Source organism: Arvicola amphibius, chromosome 11 (assembly GCF_903992535.2).
Source record: "Arvicola amphibius chromosome 11, mArvAmp1.2, whole genome shotgun sequence".
Lineage (NCBI taxonomy): Eukaryota > Metazoa > Chordata > Mammalia > Rodentia > Cricetidae > Arvicola > Arvicola amphibius.
In genome coordinates, this window is record NC_052057.2 from 107,479,021 (window position 1) to 107,497,474 (window position 18,454).

Consider the following 18,454-nt stretch of genomic DNA (forward strand, 5'->3'; position numbering starts at 1 on the left):
CCCTATCCTTACCTTCCCTCCCATCCCTCCTACTGTGTGCACATGTGTGTGCTGTATGTGTGACACTTGCACACGACATGAGAGTGCAGGCGCACGCATCCATGCACACGCTTGTGGAGCTCAGGCTGGTCACTGAGTATCATCCATCGCTCTCTACCTTACTCCCTTGAGGTATGAACTGAGCTGGAATTCTGATTGCCGTCTCAGCTGGGCTGCCTGGCCAGCAAGGTCTAGGACCCTCCAGTCTCTGGCATTTCAAATGCTGGGGTCACAGGCCCGTGCAGCCATGTTTTTTTTACATTGGTTCTGGGGATCTGAATACAAGTTCTCATGCTTGCAGAGCAAATGCCCTCACCCACTGAATCATCTCCCCATCTCTCTCTCTACACACACACACACACAGCCACCTAAGTTCAGACGATTTCTGCTTCTGGCCTCTCTGCCTAGCTCTCTTTTCCCTTGGAGTTTAAGATCGGTGAACTGTGTTCATCCTGCCTAGTAGTATTCCTTATTTTGTTTTCTTCGCTTATCGCATTGGCCAGCAGTATGTATCATGAGGGTACTGAAGGCCATCTGTCACCCTTGTCTCTGCTCTGGGGTTCACAGGCTAATGTTTCAATGTTAAGTGCAGCCCCTGCCCAACCTCACTCATCAGGGTAGACTGAGCCCTTCCACTTCAGGCTGCTAAGATCCTTGAGCAACGATTGGTGTCTGCCCAAAGGAGATCCGCACCATTCCATGGTAGGCACTGTTCCCTCTGCCAGGCGCTTTAAAAAGACGGCCTTCAAACCCCCGCTGCGCCACCATCCAGGCTATCACTTGGGAATTGATTTTTCAAACAGCCACGCTACAGTGCCCTTTTCTCTTCTGGCATCTCTCCACGACTCCATGCCTTCTCGGAGGGTGCTGGACGCTGACTTAGCAATAGCAAAGGCAGATTTCCCCAGGGTTCTGGGGGACATCTTTTATTTTTAGCTTGAAGATTCAAACTAATCACGAAGCAGTCAACTATTTCCTGACCATTCTTTCTTTAGCTTGCCTTTCCATTTCCTTCTCTTTGTTCTCCTGCAGTTAGTACATTCTGACTGAAAAAAAGAGGAACAACGGACATTGGGTAGCTCTGCCCTTGTCATCCGGCAGGCCACCCTCAGGAACAGCTATGAAAACCCTCATCTCTTTGCTCCAAAGGAATAATCTATGAAATCATGGAGTTCCTTATCAGTCTGATGACGGTGGAACAAGCTCTAGAGAGACAGAGGCTGGAGGTCTAAGGCTAGCCTGGTCTATCTAGCAAGCTCCAGGCTGGTCAGAGGTATACAGTAAAACCCAAGGCTAGCCTGATCTATCTAGCAAGCTCCAGGCTGGTGAGAGGTATGCAGTGAAATCCAAGGCTAGCCTGGTCTATCTAGCAAGCTCCAGGCTGGTCAGAGGCATGCAGTGAAAGTCAAGGCTAACCTGGTCTATCTAGCAAGATCCAGTTTTAAAACAAAACAAATAAAATGACAACCATCAAAACAAAACACCCCCCAAAAACCCCCAAAAAACAAAACAAAACAAAAACCCCCAAACTTGTGCTCTTTTGTTTGTAGCCATGCCCACTTTCTTCCTCTTTTAAATCATGTCTTAATCATGAGTTTACCTGAGAGGCCACTGACATCCACTTTCAGGTTCTCTGCGGGAACAATATTCCTTCTAAGATTATTCTTTGACATTTCTTTGGGAAAGCATAGACTACACAGAGGCTCCCCCCCACACACCCCTATGCAAATCAAACCAAGACTTTAGGATTGTCTTCTTCCAAGGACCTTGTCCTACATTCTAACCTGTGCTCCCCACTGACAGAATTAGCAGCAATCCCTGTGGCATTTCTTCCACCTTCCAGACGTGCAGCCATGAAGCAGGCAGGCCAGCAAGTCACCAGCTGCTCATCTTTTAGTAGATGCCAGGGTCTGGCTGGCTAGGAAATCTCCCCACAGAAGCGCTGTGCCTGCCTGACGTCTCTCTCAGACAAACGCAAAGAACATGCTCCTGTCACGCCTTGTCCCCACACTGCATCTGATCTGGGCTGCACTGCTCACGTACCACAAATCATCTATTTGCAGCCATGCCTCCATCGGCAATGGCGCTGCACGTAGAGGCAGCGTCTACACAGTACTCATGGCAGCACCTACGCCACAAGAAGTTCTCTATCCCCTTTCTGCAGAAGCCTGGCGGGGGACAAACTGGCTCCTGTTTTAGTTCGGAACTGATGTGGGCACAACTGCAAATGTCATGTGAGACCGAGCGACATAGTAGGGGACCAGATAGAAATCTTAGGAGAGCTGTCACTGGATGGCTCTCAGAGGGCTGCAAGTAAGCGGAATCATTTCTCTTCCTAATCCCTGGGCTAAGTGGATAGGACCCCAGGGGTCTCAAGCCTCCAGCAGCCTTATCTACCATGCCCCGTGTGTACTATAAATATGTCACTTTCTGTATGTGCGGTGAAACAGATGCTGGAAAGTGTCATTCCTACCCCATGTTCAGTTCCCTCACCCAGAACTGTGTCTCACTCGAGAATGCTGTCGTATGGGTCAGATGTCAGCCAAAAACACATTTCACAAAAGCTCGGGTACTGGTCATGCTCTTCAAAAATGAAGGGATCCAGCAGGGCGGTGGTGGCGCACGCCTTTAATCCCAGCACTCGGGAGGCAGAGGCAGGCAGATCTCTGTGAGTTCGAGGCCAGCCTGGTCTACAAGAGCTAGTTCCAGGACAGGCTTTTAAAAAGCTACAGAGAAACCCTGTCTCGAAAAACAAAAACAACAACAACAAAAAAAAAAAAATGAAGGGATCCCTCCAAATTAACTGCTTTTGAATGCCAAATACTGTACCATCTGTCAACTTATTTAATCTTCAACAATCACTTAAAGACTATTAATCCAGTCTGGAGAGATGGCTCAGAGGTTAAGAGCACTGGCTGTTCTTCCAGAGGTCCTGAGTTCGATCGATTCCCAGCAATCACATGGTGGCTATCAACCATCTATAATGAGATCTGGTGCCCTCTTCTGGCATGCAAGCATACTTGCAGGCAGAACACTGTATACATAATAAATAAATGAATCTTTTTTTTTAACAAAAAAAAAGACTATTAATCCTTATTTTCTAAATACGGAAGCAGGAATAGAAAGACTATGTAACTTTGCCATGGTAACACAGCTCCAGAATATCAGAGCTGGGATTTGACCCTTGAGTGCTGTACTCTCTTTAGGGGTAAGTGGCACTACCTGGTCCTATGGGTGACAGGAGACGCCTAAGAGTAACAAAGGAGAGTGGTCTGGCACCTCATCGTGAGCCTGCTGTAAACTGTGAGTTTGTGGAACTCATGTTATTCATGGGGTCTCGGACACTTCTTTGTCTGGGCATTTAGTAAGCATTTCCATACCACCAACTGCTTTGGTAAATCCTGAATGCCTGTGCTCACTGCTTTGATGGCAGAAGGGACAAATGGCCATCTTGGTTACAAGATAGCTATCACTTATTTTGGTTTAATTGAGCAGAGACTAAGACGACCAACTAGCACAGGGTTACAAAATTCTTACTGAATGTTGGGAGCAGTGAGACCCCAGATCCTGAATTTCTTGTAATCCCCTGATCTGAGTGCCTACAGCTGCTCTGAGCACGAGATCTTCAGGAGTTCCTGATGGCAGGAGAGTGGTTTCTGGTGGGTTTGGCTGGGGCGTGGCTATCTCTATATAATCTGTCCCTGAACAATAAAGGGGGCATTCTTGGGGAATTCAAGGATGACCGGTGTCTCTGTCTCTCTGTCTGTATGTGTTTGTGTATTTTAACCTCCTGCCCCTTGCCCGAAGCTTGGTAACTGGGTAATAGCACACGGAACGCAGACACAGGGGTGCCGTGCGCAGCAACTGAATTCAGGGTAAGCATACTTGGGCTGAGTTACAACGGACATTTGCAACTTTGTTCTCTTTGCCTAATGGGTTTGAAGAGAAAACTTTTAACATCTTAGAGAAAGACACATTACAAATGTTAGGAGTGTTCATTAGGGTGATTTCTTACAGAAACTTACTTTCATTTGTTAAAGGAAGAAAAATACTAGAGATAAAGGTCACACACACACACACACACACACCCTGTGCGCGCGCGCGCGTGTGTGCGCGCGTGCGTGCTCTTACTGGTCACAAAAGTCTGGGTTCTATTCCTAACACTTCTCTTCCACATTACATTAAAAAAATTTATTTGTATTTGTGTACATGTGTGTGACTGTCTGTATGTACATCATATGTGTATGTGCTGGTGTCTACTGAGTCTAGAAGAGGGCTGGATCTCCTTGGAACTGAGGTTGCAGCGAGTAATGATGTGGATGTTGGGAACTGAACTCAGGACCTCTGCAAGAGCAACCAGTGCTCTTAACAACTGAGCCATCTCTCTATTATTATTATTATTATTATTGACAAGAGTGTCATTCTGTAGACCAGGCTACATGGAACTTTCTATATAGATCAGGTTGACCTCACAGAGATCCAATTGCTTCTGCCTTCCAAGTTCTGGGATTAAACGGGTGAGCCACCACACCTGGTTCCCCATTACATTTTAAAATATGGCTTAAAATCCTTTATTTAGACCCCTCACTGGTAGAGGGGAATTTCTCCAAATTGTAATTCCTTCAAGAAAATTTCCAAATAATCAACTTTCCAAATTAATTTTGCTAGCACGGGTGACGTGTGACTCCAAATTGGGGAGGGGGGGTGACTCTTAACTCAATTAGTATCTTAGCAATCTGGAGTTAAAGATAGCGTCTTTTCCAACACAGCAGCATGTGGGAAGAGTGTGGATGTCTAGTAAAAGCTTGCTCAATGAACTTGTTCCATTGCATTGGATTTTAATTTTCTTTAGGCCACTTTCAAGTACCTATTCACAGAAATCTCTCTTTGCTTATGAGTTCCCTAGGTGCTTGGAACTACATTAATTTACATCTGCAAATTGGAGAGTAAAATACTGCTTTTCTTAGGGACAGCCTACAAGATTCCATGGACCTATAGTGATAGGAACATTCATCTTTCAATTAATGGAGTCAATTATTTCAACTGATTTCAACGAATAGTGTAAGTACTTGGTCCTTGACATTTTTCTCTCAGAGAACGCATTTTGCCCTGGTTTTATCCTTCCTAATATCTTTTTCATTGTCTGTGTGTCTTCATGAGTGCACAGATGTATGTGTGTGTGTGTGTGTGTCTGCATGTGTATGTACATGTACACGTACAGACAAGCCAGTAAGGAGACACAAAGCTTCAAGGAAGGGCGGCAGATGATTCTGTGGGGAGATCTTGAGGTCTTAAAAATTTCAGATCCATTCTGGAGTCTAACCCAGAGAATGATCATTTCATGAGTTCTTTTTTGCTCAGGGGCCCATAACTGAGAGTTAATTCAATCTTTTTTGTCCTTAAAACAAAGGCTACAGTGGAGTTGCATCATTGCTAATGCACCTAATAGTGCTTTTCCTTCTTGGTTTCCTTAGTCTTTCCCCCTCTTTCAATTCCGGATGTCACTGCCTCTGCTCTTTGCTTTGAGTGAAATCTTCCTTTTGGAGGGCAGCAGCATGAACATTCTTGTCCCCAATGGCTGCTTTCAAAGCCGCCATTACACAGCAACTCTCGAGGGGTCCTAATACAACTAATCACTGTCTAGGTCACTAAAGTGTAAAAAAAAAAAACCCTCTAAGGAGCCCGTTCATCACCATCCTTGCTACCTGAGATGGGGCCATGAGATGGAAGTGATATCCCATCCTCGGACATCATTCAGTTCCCAAATGAATGAAATTAAAACACGATTCATTCCGAATTAACATTCGGGTTAGATGAATAAAATATCTAACGGGTGAAGGGCAGGGTTTAGAGACTGTAGTTAACAAATGTGCCAGTGTGAGCTGGAACCTGGGGGCATGTGTTTCTGAGATGACAGAAAGGAGGAAGAGTCTGTTTTGGTATTCATTAGTGCACAAAACTCTCAAATGAGTCTGTCCCTTCCCCAGTTCTCCGAGGCTCTTTAGAGGTGTCTATCTTCAGCATCCTTCGCCTCTGAGACCAGACACTGGCTGGGTTTCAGAGCTTTGGGCTTAATTGCCTTTATTACAGGCACAATATTCATCATGCAGCCAGGGAAGGAAGCTGGCTGGGTCATTAGCACAGCAACTCTTGCTGATGAGGTCTTAGCCACCAAAAAGGATGTTTGCGCCATCCCTTCAGGCAGGGAGTGATTAGGTGGGTTTCTGTGGGGGTGGTCCTTCTAATTATTCCAACCCCTTTTAGTGGGTTGCCTAGACGACAATCATGGTGTTTTTAAAGAGCTGCAGTCATCCCTCCATTAAAACCACTCGCGGCTTTGCGATGCAGCTGCAATTTGGATGGGACCTATCAGAAGTGTAATCATAACCATAAGCGGGTCCTTCCTCAGTCAAATGCACAGTTAGGTCATCACAGTTGGTGAGTGGTCCGAGCAGAATGCTCCCAACAGAACCCCCAGCAGGAAAGGAAGCAAGGATACTTGAAATCAATTTCCTCATCTCAGCTCTCTATTTTTATGTTGTCTGTGTTCCCCACTCAGTTCTCCAGGGTGATAGCATGCTGATGGTCACCTGAATGTCTGGAAATCCCTTTCAAGAGAGGTCTAGTAACGAGCAGTGGCCCCCAGCTTTCTCGTTCTCATGCTCATAAATGTTAAGAGGGCATGCTTCATGGTGCTTCAGCAGCCTGAACTTGTGCATGCGTGCACAATTTTGTGTGCATACCTGCAGGTGCATGTGTGTACAAATGCTAGCTGGCCAGCAAGCCTCAGGGATCTGCTTGTTTTCACCTCGCTATTCCTGAGCCTACAAGGATGTGCCGCCACGCTCGGTTCTTCTCTATGAATTCTGGGGAGCCAAACCCAGATAGGTCCTCATGCTTGCTGAGCAGTCACCTGACCAACTGACTTTGACTAAAGAGCATGAATGAAGAACAGAAGATCCAGAGGATCACAGTAAGCCAACTTCACAAGTTCAAAGCCAGCCTAAGCTACAACGTGAGTTTGAGGCTACCACGGCATACGACGTAAGACTAAACCTCAATAAATTAATAAACCAAGAGTCCACAGTGAAACGGGCACAAACTTGATCACCGAGAAATACAATAAAGACAGAAATTCTGGCTTTCACCCACTGGACTAACAAAACTAGTTCAAAGTTAGCAAAGGCTGCGAGCTTGCTTCTACCTCTCATCACACCTATGTGCAGAGGGTTACAAACACGTGGCATCTCCTCAGGGGGAGTATAAAATACCGAGCATTTGAGCAACATAAAACTGCTCCCATTATAATGCACACGCCTTTTGGCTCAGCAAGTGTATCCCTGGGGATTTATCCTATAGGGCTCATTTGTTCTAGTGCGCAAACAGAATGCCAAGCATGGCAGACAATTATTGCTGACAGCTGATGGAGCGTGTGTGTCTATCAGTATTGACTGGTTAAGTAAACACGTGTGCTTCTTTATATGCAGACTGGCTAGAGATTGACAAGAGATGCTAATGACTTTTGTATCTCAGAACTGGAAAGTCGGAAGTAAAAAGGAGTAACCTAGATATTTTTGAGGTTTAAACTTTTTCCTTGGTGTGTCTGAGTGCAGGCATGAATGTAGTGAGGCACATGCGCTGAACAGAAGAGCTAGAGGATCACAGAAAATCAACTTCACAAGTTCAAGGCCAGCCTAAGCTACTGAGTGAGTTTGAGGCTATCATGGGTTATGCAGTAAGACTAAACCTCAATAAAATAAATAAATAAGCAAACACGCAAACAGTGAAACAGGCACAATCTTGCTCGCTGAGAAATACAATAAAGACAGAAATTATATTTCCACTTTCACTTTGAGACAGGGACTCGTTTGCTTCTGTGGCTTATGACAGGTTACTTGGTCTGCCATTTTCTGGGGCTTCTCCTGTCTGCTTGCTATCTTGTTGTGGGAGTACTGGGACTGCATATGTGAGCTCCAGTATTTGACCTTACATGTTTCTGGGGATCAAAACTGAAGTGCTTATGATGACAGGCAAGAACTTTACCCACGGAACCATCTCCCCGGCCACTGTTGGAGGTTTCGTCACTGTGTGCATCTCCTGTTTTAGAAAATACCACAATGGTTCCCTTTATTACTAAATTTATGTAGGCACATCTGTGGCTGTGCCTGCATGTGTACTGTGTGCATGTATGTGAAACCCAGAGGTCACTGTGGGGTGTCTGCCTCAGCTGCTCTTCACCTTCCCTTTGAGATAGTCTTTCCCTAAACCTGGAGTTCACCGATACAGCCAGGCTGGCTGGGCAGTGACTGTGCTCCAGGGACCCTCCTGCCCCTGCCCCCCCCCCGCCCCCCGCAGCACAGGGGCTACAGACAGCCCCACTGAGCTGCTACCTGGGTCCTCGGGATGCTAAAACAGCTTGTCACGTCTGCATGGCAGGCACTTTGCCAACAGAGCCATCTCCTCAGCTCCCTTCTTTCTCTGTTCAGTAGATTAACAGGGCAACACACTCTCTGCTTTGTCTCAGATGAAACCCCAAAATTAGCTAACTTGAGAAGTAGACAGACATTTTCAGAACTACTGGACCAGCAGCAGCATTCTCAGCTCTCACCCACCCTTCGCCCTGCCCCAGCTTCCCCATTTACAAGAGGACGGTATTGTTGTCATGTGCCGTGCCGGGCAGCTATCTCCAGGAGTCTCAGGCAGAAATATCATTTCTATTTCTCCTTCCATCCCTTCTCAAAAGATCCCCGTGGCATTTCTGCTCTTAAGCTGTTTCAGAGAGGGGTGTCATTCTTCACTGCGAACCCTCTTCCATGTTATTTTTCCCCTGGATCCAGGCACCCCTCTCTGCTGCTAAACTTAGAATATACAGTTCTCCCATCGGCCTAGGAGACACACCATTTCTTTCTTCTCTCTCTGTCTCTCTTTCTGTCTCTCTCTGTCTCTCTCTCTCCCTCTGATTTTTCAAAACAGAGTTTCTTTGTGCAGCCCTGGCTGTCCTGGAACTAGCTTCATAGACCAGGCTGGCCTCGAACTCTCAGAGATCCACCTGCCTCTGCCTTCCGAGTGCTGGGACTAAAGGCGTGCGCCACTGCCACACGGCTGACATGCCATTTCTTGAGGTAAACACTATCTTTGCTTTTTCTGTCTACAGAGACTGCCAATGTGTTACTATTCAAAATCCACTAAAAAATTGCTGCCAGGTAGCCTTAAACACTGTACACACACCTTCAACACGTAATATTTGATTCTTTGTGTATGAGGGCACAGATATCATAGGCGTTGTACATGTGTGTTGAGGTCAGAGGTCAAAGGCCAAAGTCCCCCATTGTTTTTTACCTTACTTTTGAAGACAGGGCTCTCACTGAACTTGAGCTCCCCTGTTCAGCTGGCTGACTGACCAATGAGTCTTAGAGATCTGTCTGTCTTGCTCTGTCCCCTAGCCCCACTGGGGTTACAGATATGTGCCACCACACCCAGCTCTTCTCATGCTGTAACGGAATTATACTGATAAATTGTCATGTGTCATTTGAGCTCACTGAGAAGCTGGCTCTGGAAACAGGGTTGCCCCCTCCCATTCCAGACCCGAGAATGCTTGTCTTAAGAGTGTCCTCTGAGTCACTTCGTCCAGGAATGGGCTGTACCTCCCTTGGCTCTATAACAGGGAAGAGAACAGTAAAGCATCCCAAGAGTAAAAACACGGTGTCCTTGAGAAATGCTAGAAGGCAAATCACTTCCAAAAGATGTTCCTATTCTTGGGTCCATGATAGAAACGATGCCTACAGTGGAAACAGAGAAGCCGGGCACTCTACAGTAGGACGCTCACTCAGGGAAAGCGCCATCAGTAGCTCCGACTTCCCCAAGCATCTATTTGATGTTATCTGGATCTGGAGGAGACACCTGCCAGGGGCTGTCTCTATTGGGACCTCCAGCTGGCTGCCTTAGGGGGCTGTACCGGGTGTCTGCAAACCCTTGGTGTGAAGGTGTTACTTTTCTGCTGTTATTTGTTCTCGTTCCTGTTGGCCTCCCTGGAGGGGACTACTAGGAACTGCATCTGGTTACCTCAATGAGGCCTCTCCGGTCAGTTTCTGCTGGATGTTCTGAGCATCAGAGTCCTCCAGCTGCGGTTCCTACCCACCTGTCACTTGTTACTTATTCTTTTACTGTTTGCTTGCTACGTGCTTAATAACCTCACTCATGGGAAACCAAAAGTATGGCTGTCGTAGACCCTCCTGCAAACCGTGAGCCTGCGGGGGTGCCTGGGAGACCAACTCAGGTCTTCTTGTTCATGCCAGAGGCACCTGACTGACTGAGCCGTCTCCCCGGCCCCGAGTTCCTTCACAGCAAGATACTATCTAATTTCTTTATGGAATGAAGAAAATGAGCGAATTGGGAAAACTGGCAAGGCTCACCCGGCCAGTGGCAAAGCTGAGTGGTTCAAAGCATGCGGGACTCCACAGTTCCCACATTCTACTTCACCAGAGACCTGTGAGCCTCTTTTCCCAGAACCACCAGAGCGCCACACTGTGGGCCTCTACTCTCTCATCCGGCTCAAAACGGCAAGCGTCTGTAACCCTGCACCTGGCGCGTTCACTCTGAGGCAGGACTTACATAGGCGTGGAAACATGGCTCACCGCTGGCTAGAGGCTGGACTTCACTAGTTCTCTGTCTCTGGAGGAGGGCAGAACTATGACCAGCAAATGACTTGACAGCCTGAGGGAGGGGAGGGTAAAATTAAAGCCACCCAAGGAACAACGAGAATCCAAATTCTTCTGCCTCCCCAGGGTTAAGGAGGTGGGAATGAACATTAACTAGGCAGATCTAGCTACTTTTTTTCAGTGCTAAGGATCAACCCAGAGCCTTGTCCATGCCAGATAAGTGATCTACTGACACACATCTCGGGGATCCATCCATCCATTTACTTTTTAGCATCGTGTCTACTTCAATTATATATTCTTCCATTGTGTGATGAAAGTTAAAAATCAAAGCATCAAATCGAGAAATGGCATTAACCAAGAGAAGCTCCCAGGCCTGATCCTTTGTGATTCTGGTTAAAATGTAAGTTCTGAAGCCTGGTGTAGTGGGTGTACACCTTGAATCCCTGAACACAGGAAGCAGAGGCAGGCAGATCTCTGTAAATCTGTAGAGTTCTGGGACAGTCAGGCTACATAGAGAGACTAGCTTAAATTAATAATAAATAATAATAATAATAACAATAATGTCCTACAGTCTCAGCAGCAACCATTTAAATAGAGCCCAACATTTTAAAAGAAGTGAAGCTTGGTTTTATTTCATTGTGCGCCATGTGTATGCAGGCACTCATGGAAGACAGAAGAGGGCGCTGGACCTTTCTTAAGCTGGTGTTAGATGTGGTTATGAGCAATTCAGGGTGGATCCTAGAAACCAAATCTGGGCCCTCTGAAAAAAGCAGCAAGAACTCCTAACTGCCAAACCATCTCTCCAGGCCCAAAGCGCAACATTTTTAAATAAATTGTCTGAGCTATCATTTGGTTTCTAATGTGGAGAGAAGTGGACCTATTTACAGAATTATTGATTTCTTTGGCCTGGGCTCAGCTGAGCACCAGTTTCGGGTTTGTTTGCCTTTTAGGCACCCCAGGGGCTTCTGAGAATGTGCCAGTTTCCCTTAACAGCAGCTGGCTTTTCTCCAGTCCTCCCACCCCCAGGACTGGCTCCTGCTTGCTCTAGGTCTCCTGGTGGGAGGTGCAGAAGCCAGTCACTGTGGGCCAATTTGTGGTATTTACCTGGAGCACTTGAGAAACTTGGCCAGTCAGGGAATTGACTTAGAGCCTGGTTAGAGAACTATTGATCCGAAAAGATCAATATGGCTGTCCAGAGAGTTCTTTGATGAACTCACATTTTAAAGGACCAGGTAAAAGCTGCAAAATCGAGTGCACCGGGAAGGCTGTTATTTGTGGTGTCCCAAGCTGGACTAAGGAGGCTGAAGTCACTGACCTGGAAGCCTGGTGGATAGTTTTAATGGGCAAGAGAGTCAGAAGGGACCCCAGCACTGTCCTGATTCTGTCTTTGCTGCTAAGGAGAGCCCTCTTCTGCGGAAATGGCTGAGCAAGCAATGAAGCATGGAGAACCACCTGGCAGATCTCAGGATGCGTAACAACCATGAGCCACACCAATTAACTGATACCACACATGAAAGGGTGATAGAGAGTGAGCTAGGGCTTGTAAATTCCAAAACCAGAAGAAGTTAATTAGTTGTGGCAAAGTGAGTTTGATATTGCTGGCACCTGCAATGGTCCAATATATACATATCGTGAATTATTGGGAAGAAACATGTGGAACATTCTCCCACAGGGATGCTTCGCTCCATCTCTGCTCCTGTGGAAATGACGAAGAATGAGTTAAGTGCAGTATTTGTGGATAGGCTGCTGGACCAGTGTGGGATGAGACGTGGACAGGGTTACCAGACAACTAGGGATGCACGCTGGAGGTTGTTATGATCCTGGTTATGAACGAGGTTCTCAGCCTCTGGTGGGTGCGGGCAGTTGCGAGCCCACGGATGGCAGGGATGGAGGTGAAGGCAGACAGTGTTTCTAGGCTGCTGGCATAGAAGGGCAGCTCTCTCCTCAGAAGTGAGATGTCACTGTGGTGAACTGCACTGTAGTCTAAGAGTCTCACTGAGATGTGGGGCAACGGGGTGGTAACAGTGGGACCAGTCATGAGAGCCCACAGGCTGGCACTCACCTATTGTATGACCCGTAGGTGCTGCCTAAAGCCCAGTCCTGAGCGTCCCCATTGGTAACAATGCAATACTACCCACCGTGCAGCGTGACCAGGAAGATAAACTGACACATGTGGAGCATGAAATTGGTCATTAACCCCTCTGTATGACTGTAGATCGCTACGCACCTAATGGGCTTTGCAATGTCAGGTCCTCGGCCCTGCTCAACAAGCGTATGAGAACATGCTTCAAATGAGACACTGAAGAGTGTGCACACGATGATGAAGCTGAGCCCACAAACGACACGGTGGTCTACGTCCTACTCAAAATGGGATGCTCTGGACTGGATGTTGTACATCAGAGAGCCCTTCAGTCCAGAACAGAGGTGACATGTCATCACCTGTTACCTGGTTAGAAATTCCCTTCGGAATGAATCCATTCTCTGAGCAGACATCCAGTGAGCGTCTGCTAACTGTCAGGCACTGGGGGTAGGGGTGGGGGATGGGGGATGGGGGGGAAACAAAGGCACAGCTCTTATTGAGGAGTCTAAGGCTCCAAGATGAGATGAACGGAAGAGGCTGTTTTAATACAAAGTTGTGAGTACAACGTTCCCGTGTCTGGGGGTAGGAGGGGGAGGTAGTAGCAGAACAGAGAACACAGAAATTAACCCAATTTGCAGAGGTGGGGGCTGTCAAGAGAGTTCCCGGAGAAGATGACGCCTGAGCAGAAGCTGAAAGGCTAAGCAGGAGTTGGGAGTGGCAGACGTCTAGGCGGAAGGAGGAGCATTTGCAAAAAGGCACAGTCATGAGGCATGGCGCGTGCAGCGTGCTATGACTGTTTTCTCAGAAAGGTAAGGGGTCCAGATGGAATATGCCAGAGCAAAGAGACAGGGGCGGAGCACCCAGCCCTGGAACGACACAATCAGATATGGCTGCAGAGAGACAAGACTGAGCTTGGCAAGAGTTGTGGAGAACAGAGAGGGCACCCCTGACAGGAGGGAATACATCCTGCAAGATAGTGTTGGGGAGAATCAGGAAGGAGGCAGAGCTGAGCAGAATTGTGGATGGCCTGGATATTGGCAGCGAGGGAGAGAGGAGCCGTGGCATTCTCATTCTCAGCAAAAGAGAACTTGAGGGGGAAAGAAAGTCGTGCCTTCCAGGAGCAGTGATCAAAGATAAAGTTGATCTTGTTTTTGTCGTGTGGAGTTTGTATTATACATGGGACGTCCACGCTGAAGCGGCAATACAGAAACTCATACAAACAGTCTTGAGTTGAAGTTGGCGGCTCTCAGAGTCAACAGCAATATAAAATGTGACAGGAAGAGGTGATCCCAGACTGGCTGAGTCAGAAGAGTAGTGAGCAGAGACGGGATTCCTGAGGAAGACGAGGTGTGCAAGAACAAAGCCACCACGCAGTAGGGCAAAGGTTCGCATCACTTAAGTTAGAAGGGCTTATGCAAGCAGCTAACTAAATCTACTCATTCGTTTAAGCAGAATGGCTTTTGTTGAGGGTACTGAATCATCTTTAAGAGGCTACAGGCACAGCCAGGAAAAGGTAAGCGACCATGAGGACATGTGCCCTTCACCATGAGACTGGTATCGGGGACACCCTGCTACCACCTGGGGGTCAGGTGTTACAGCCTCTGCCAGAGTCACCCCAGATGAAGAAACCCCTCAGCCACTGTGTCATGAAGAGCCTCAACAGGGTAGTCTTGTTCCACACCTCTTAGCTGAAGGTTCAACTTCGGACACCGGGAGTCAACTGGACCCCGAAGTGAGATCCAAGGGAGACTTCTGTGCAGAAGAGTCACTGAAATAAAGATGGACTCCAAAAAAGAAAAAAGTACGAATAATCTTTATTTCTTGGAGACACATTGTAAAAATGTTAGCAGTTAAGAGGAAGGGACCAGAACATGTTTATTCAGATGCGGTACACACCCTGGGGATCAGAACACGCCCGTAAACAAACATGGGGGGGGGAGTTCATAAGTAGGCGGTCTACTCCCCTGTGCAAGTGTGCAGAGGAGTCCCTCCTCCTCAAGAGACTTTTGTAGAACCAAAAGGGCCAGATTTCAGCAAGAGAAGATGTTAACACATGTCCAGGGGTTTAAAGGGGACCAAATTATAATCACACATATCCAAGTGACACAAAATGAGCTGATTGCACAGAGAAGAAAGAGCATCCTGGGACTGCCTATTAAGGGAAAAAGAGGCCTGGCGCACTACTTGAAATGGGGTAAATAAATATTTTGGTACAGGTGCACCCTGAAAGACAACATGTTGCTTTGGGGGTTCTACAGAAGGCAGGGGCCACAGGCATTCCTCTGTGCGGCAGGCGGACTGCTTTGGCACAATCTCCAGGAACCTGGCAGGCTCGCATGTGCGCCCTCGCTTCACCCGGACTGCATGCTGCTTTGCAAAGAAGTTAAGCCTCGAGTGAAATCCAGCCTCAGTCCTGACAACAGTCACAAGGATGTCTTCTGAAAGCATACTGGTCAGCAGGACCAATCATTAAGGCATTACAAAGTCTTCTTCTATTTGAGAAGTAAATTCTGCCTAGACACGCCAGGCAGCTGGCGATTAGCACGGAGGCTCAAACCCACACCTGCGAACCCATTTCCAGATGCACAATTCCCAGTCTCCCTGCACTGATGTACTATCTGATGAGTTTTGTGATCTTTCTCAAGCTTCTGCTACAGAAGGGGCATTACAGTTAGCTGTCTTTATGGGGAGCTAGTCTGAATGCACATTTGCCGCCCAGATGAGAAATGAAATTTTAATAAATCACAGAGTAGAAAGGACCCTGGAGATCACTAAGCTCAGCCCATTTGTTTTCAGGGAGGAAATGACACCAATCAAATGGGGAATGACCTAGCCGAGGTCACACAGCAATGGAGACTGGGCCCTGGCACTCTCTGACCCTATGACAGTACTATGTGCCAAGCTGCTTCCCCAAGCTTTTGGTTTGCTGGTTTGCTTCATGGGGTCCCACTGGCTAAACCCAAGATTATCAGGTACACAGCAGGAAGACAGAATCCACTTCAGTTTTAAAATCAGAATATCAAAATGATTCCTGAGCCTTTAGCTACCTTCATTTTTATTGAGAATGCAGTCCACAGTAAATCACGGCTACCTACGGCAGTTTATCTTCAAACGTTGACCCGGACACTAACAGCACTACTTAGCAACACTTGTGCAAGCACGTCCCCGTGACGCCGGGATGTTTCTCAGGGAACGCAATGGCACCACGGTGGTGACTGGAAGTAAAGGCGCTTCGGTTTCTCAGAGTGCAGTCATGAGTTTGTCCCGGTACGTGACACTGTAGGCCCCTCCTAAGTTCCTCTGGTTCTGGTCGTGGACATAGTCCAAGTGGCCGTCATCTCCACTGGCTGAGGCTTTCCAGTGCGGCCTGTCATCCTGACAAGGTGGCCTGTTTTGTTTGCAGATGGGATGGTTACTGGGAGAATGGAAGACAATTCAGAAAGGAGCAAGGGCAACCACACAGGCACAAAGGAAATGGTGGGGGGGAAGGGCAAGCGGGGTGCCTGGCACCTGAGTGGCCTGGCGACTTCAAGATTTTAAAAACCCTTGTGTGACCATCTACCAACTCTGATGCTGATAAAAACTGTTTCTAGCCATGATTTTGCAAGGGGGGTGTGGTGGTCAGGTCAGTCCAAGGAAAGCTAGCTGAGGGAAAAGCCTCCTCCAACTGGATGTGCACGGTGACGGTTTGGGATAGCATCTGCCGCAAGCGTGGACCAATCAACTCTCCTCAGGATGCAACTCTAGAGAGTTCTAGAACACAGAGAGCGCTGGGTGCCATCTGGGTTCAGCTACAGATCTGGGATAGGGCTGACTCATGGTTCTCAGGGGACACTAAAGCCTGGCATCAGCAGGGCCGCCTCGAAAGGAAAATGTTGCCTCTGGGTGAAGAGGAGGCTAGGGCATGCGTCAGAGGGAAGATGCTGACCAAACAGGCAATATTAGATAGGACATCTACCTAAACCACTGCTAACAGGATGCTAGAGCCCTGCTAAAGCCTTGGCTGCCACTCACGTCTGAAAGATAAACTACAATTGAACAATGTGAAGATTTAGCCTTACCACCCCACTGACCTGCCTTGCCCTAAAATGCTACACGAATATCAGACCGCACTGCTGAGTTACAGGGGGCCCCACATGTTTGCCTAACTTCCTCAAGGCACATCTGTCTCGCCCCTTGATTCCCCACGCTCCCTCGATTCCCCACGCTCCTTCAAGGGGCAAGGCCCATAGTTCCACCTCGGTCAACCTGAATTCACCAACTGTGCTTCTGAAACGGCTGGACACAGAAACGCCAATTAAGACTTGTCAAAAACGCAACTCTTAAGGACCTGTCTGCTTCCCAGGGGTTGCCCTGACTCCAAACAGCATGGCAGGTGCCAGGTCCTCGCTCACAGGGCAGTGACAGGAGACCCTGATAGCCATGGGGCCAAGTCCCACTTTTTTTGGTAAATTAAGTTTGTCTGGAATACGGTCATGCGTTCTTATGCAAATCCTCACTGCTTGTTCTTGTCTTCAGACAATGACCACAAAGCCAAAAATACAGACTCCCCTTTGCTGAGAAAGTTTAATAACCCACAAGTAGGAGAAAAAGGTCCACTGCCACCAAAACAAACAGTGCCCTCATTCCTAAGGGCTAAAACCTTTAAAAAAAAAAAAAAAGAAAAGAAAAGAAAAGAAAAAGAAAAAGAAAAAAGGAACCATAATCTCCAAGCTTTAATCACATTCCAAGAAAATAAAAGCAAATTCTCAGAATAAGAAAATGTCAACTTGGAAATCTTAAGCAACATCTCTGATATAAAACCAAACCAAAATATTTGTGGTTAGGTGTTTTTTTTTTTTTTTTTTTTTTTTTTTTTTTTTTTTAATCTGTAATTTCACAAAGGCTTCACTTGCTTCCTTTGCTTTGAAAAGCAGGGCTTCTGCCCTGGTCAGGCCACCCTGAGCGGTTGTTCCTGCAGCCTTGCAGGGGACAAGCAAACTTCCCAAAGCAGGGTCTCCCAAACTCACCTGACGTTTGGAGAGTGAGGGCGCCACCGGGGCTGGCTGGGGTGGACGTTAGGATGGTACTGGGGCTGCAAAGGAAACGCCAGACCTGATTACTCCGTGACCTTTGGATTTCAATGGCTGCCTTTTCATCTGCTTTCTCTAGCAGTGGCACCCACCTCGGGAGGCAGGGAGGGGGCTGTGAATAGGAAAGCTGTAACCAAGCCGCAGGGGGGAGGGGAGGAAAGGGAGGGGGTGGCTGGACCTTTCCCAGGGTGATTTTATTTCTCCCACTAACAAAGGCTGGGGGGGGGTTGTGTGAGGGGCTGGGACCCAGTGTCTGGCTCACCGAGCACCATCTCCAGAGAAGGGTCTGGGAGGCAAGGTGCCACATTTGACTCAAAAGAAGCTACCCAACACGCCCTCGTCAGACAACGCCTCTCTCTCTCTCTCTCAAGGAAGCAAGTGCAAGGAAGATGGGGGTGAGTGGCTTCTCTCTTCACAAGCCACTTTTGTTGGTTTTGAAATGACGACAGCAGAGTCACACTGGCACACAGACAAGGGCTGGAAGGACGGGGTAATGAAAGCAGCAGCGCTGTGTAGACGGTACTCTCATCAGGAAGACCTATTGTTCCCGCGAGAGACACGTAGAGGAACTGAAGGAAGGAGGGTGGGAAGCTGTTCATAAGGTA

The 18,454-nt window shown here is 47.6% G+C and overlaps 1 protein-coding gene across 4 annotated transcripts in view; it reads right to left on the reverse strand.

Moving 5' to 3' along the window:
• Epb41l4b (erythrocyte membrane protein band 4.1 like 4B) overlaps positions 1-18,454 on the reverse strand; it is a 153,490-nt gene that overhangs the window by 51,289 nt on the left and 83,747 nt on the right. For 2 of the 4 annotated variants that reach the window (XM_038346974.1, XM_038346973.1), the window contains exon 15: positions 17,787-17,851. In XM_038346974.1, the coding sequence (XP_038202902.1) occupies positions 17,787-17,851 (65 nt within the window). Of the gene's footprint in view, positions 1-14,574; positions 16,193-17,786; positions 17,852-18,454 lie in introns of those variants that run through there. The other 2 variants (XM_038346972.2, XM_038346971.2) reach the window with 2 other exon arrangements.